The following is a 3171-nucleotide window of genomic DNA, read 5'->3' as shown; positions in this document are numbered from 1 at the left end:
TTCTAGCTCTAAAGATAAAACCAAATTTTACGAGAGAATAAGAGCTAATGCTGTTCGTGCAATTTTTTTTTTTTTTTTATAATAGCTACGTTTGGCATTGTAAATCGAAGACGTCGGATTGCTCTTTTACCTCGAAGATGCATAGAAATGAAAAAGATACGAGATCTCATATCTCCCTCATTTCTATGCATTTTTGAGGTAAAAGAGCAATTCGACGTCTTCGATTTACAATGCCGAACGCAGCTAATATATATTTATCATACGTTATCGTACGTTTATTGTACGTTTATCGTACGTTAATTAAAACCGAAAAATTATTCGGCACGTGCGTTAACACCCCGCAAAACATTATCCTCCCCATTATATTAAAAAAAAAAATTGCACGAACATCCAGCATTAGCTTTTAATGGCCTTATTCTCTCGTAAAGTTGTGTATATACAAGGTACGACGATAACGGTACAATCGTCGACGTTGTATGGGCCGACGGCTCATACAAAAATAAAAGTCGATAATGTAGAACAATTCTCGAAAACGAGGCATTGTTTACGAGAAAAGCAATTCAGATATATAGATTTAAATATATAGATTATGATAGGAAGTGGAAAACTAGCAATATCTTTTTCGGCGATTATTTTCGATGAGCTATCGTGTGTCATCGAAGTCATTTCGACAACATGGAGGTCACTGATACATAAACAGAGAATGTATCATGTAATACACAGTCTTAAATAATTATTTATATCTTAAATAAATATTTATTAAACGTAAAATTATTTATCTTTGTGTCGAAAAAATCAAATCTTTTTGAACATAACTCCGTCATTGATGTTAGATAGAAATTTGTTTAAATTATATAAATTCAATTTTTCTTCTATTTTTTATTTACAATTGTTTTTGCTTTATAATTTATTTACCGATTTGCTTTTCAATTATACCAAAAAGGCACATGCATATTTCTTTCGTCACTGTAAAATAGTCTGCTTTAATTCGCAAAATGGATAAAATGTTAATTTCTTTTCGTTTTTTTTTTTTTAAATAATGCATAAAGCGGAAAATAATATTTACGTAATATTTTGATGTTATATATTGGAAATAATAATAAAATTACTTCTAAATAATTTTGCATTTGCATGATTTATATGCAGAACGTCAAAAAATATAATGTATCGCACAAACCGCGTGATTAAAAAAAAAATGTCTAGAAAGGAACTTTAATCGGATGATTAAATGCTAATGTTAAAAACATTTCAACATTTATTTTTGTTTCTTACCAAGTAACTTTTTAATTACTGTATGAATCTCAAATATTTCTTTCAACTTCGTATAAAAATTAAATGCTTTTAATTTAATACTCCTGGTTGTTTTAACCCTTTATAGGGCAAGACTCTTTGGATATGACAAATGAATTTTTTCTTTTGAACTTCATTAAAATAGTCCTTAGAGATAATTTAATATCATTTTTGAGATTAAAAAAAATTTTTTTAAGAAATATCAATCGATATAACTATTGTACCAGTGACCATTCAGGGAAAGCGTTTAGAACCACTCCCAATTCTCTCGGCCAATTCTATGTGCTGTTGGTACGACTTATGTACCAATGCCCTATAAAGGGTTAAGAGATAAGGCTTACATAATTAAGTAATAAAATAGTTACATGGGAACAATCTACGAAACTTCAAAGTAACAAAGAAAAAAAAGATATAATTCAACATATCATAAATACTTTCTGATATATTTGTGAATATTAAACGGTAAAACTGCATAAAAGGTAACATCTCATCAATTTTTTTCTTTTTGAAATATGTTATAGAGAAAGAAATTCTGAGTAACTTTTTCCTATACAACTAAGATAAACGTCCCAGTGGTCGAACATACATGTCCCAATGATTGACATATTGGTTTTGTATTTTTCTTTGTTGAAATGCTTTTCAATATACAAAACAATATAATAAATGAAGAGAAATATTTAGTTACTTTGTGATTTTGTTTCATTTATTGATAAGCATCCTAACAAACACAAATATATTATTAGTAATTCAATTATCGGTACACGTTCAATCACTAGGACATTTACCTTATATGACGGTCGCATATAGTTTCAGAGATATTTGACTTTAAAGTTTTGAAAGTGTACATGTTATAAATAGACTTTACTCCATTTTTATATAAGTATACATACATGTATTGAATAAAGTACATGTTTATGCACGGGAGAGGGCCTCCGCCCTCCTCTCCAAAAAAGTAACCTTAACCTAATCAATCTATTGAAATATGGCAAACTATACACATATATACGTAACCCCTAATCTTTATATTTTTATATATAATTTGTCAATGGAAAATAATATAAGAATATAAATCCAGGTACTGCTAGCGATATTTTTTACATATATTGTAAATTGAAAGATCTCAAACAGTACCTACGTTTGTATTCTTATATTGTTTTCCATTGACAAATATATACAAATGTAAAGATTCCCCCGCGCATATACGTATACTGTTTGCTATATTTACCTTATTTTTTAATGTTTAAACTTTAAAATCTAATATCTCCGAAACTATATGCGACCCCTATATAGTTGTATACAAAAAAGTTACTCAGAATTTCATTCTCTATAACATATTTCAAAAAGAAAAAAATCGGTAAGGTGTTACTTTTTATGCAGTTTTACCAATTAAACTAAGAAATAATGTCGGGTTAAGTGTTGAAAGCATTATCACGTTTTACATATCACCGCGATTCATGAATCCTATGAGCAAGATAATAATAAAACATTATCATAAATAAGCCTTTTCGCGTTGTGATAATCACCTTAATAACTAACAGGAAACAATTATTTCTTATGATGTCCATGACACATGGAAAAGTACACTGTGTTACAGTACTAGCTGCATTTTGCATTCCTGAAAATTGCCTCAAACATTATAAGACTTAAGCTGCAACGGTGTATGCAGCACGACATTCATTGTTATCGTATTGTTTGAGACATATGCAGTGGCGTTAGCATCAATTCGAAAGCGGCATCCTTCAGATTCGCGCCGCGTAAATTCGCGTCTTGTAGATCGGAGCCAGATAAGTCACAGCTCTGAAAAATGCAATGCGAAAGCGTATTGATAAAATATATATATATATATATATATATATATATATATATATATATATATATATA

The 3171-nt window shown here is 29.2% G+C and overlaps 1 protein-coding gene across 1 annotated transcript in view; it reads right to left on the bottom strand.

Moving 5' to 3' along the window:
* Positions 1-1004: 1004 nt before the first annotated feature.
* The window catches only part of LOC116845462 (BTB/POZ domain-containing protein KCTD9), a 4927-nt gene continuing 2760 nt past the window's right edge, over positions 1005-3171 (bottom strand). Inside the window, exon 7 of the mRNA XM_032818181.1 lies at positions 1005-3087. Within this exon, the coding sequence (XP_032674072.1) occupies positions 2971-3087 (117 nt within the window). The 3' untranslated portion in view covers positions 1005-2970. The remainder of the gene's footprint in view (positions 3088-3171) is intronic.

This window comes from Odontomachus brunneus, unplaced genomic scaffold (genome assembly GCF_010583005.1).
Source record: "Odontomachus brunneus isolate Ranch 3 - 2012 unplaced genomic scaffold, Obru_v1 Obru_scaffold_052, whole genome shotgun sequence".
NCBI lineage: Eukaryota > Metazoa > Arthropoda > Insecta > Hymenoptera > Formicidae > Odontomachus > Odontomachus brunneus.
Note: the sequence above shows the minus strand (reverse complement) of the source record. Positions and strands in the feature narration are given on the sequence as shown.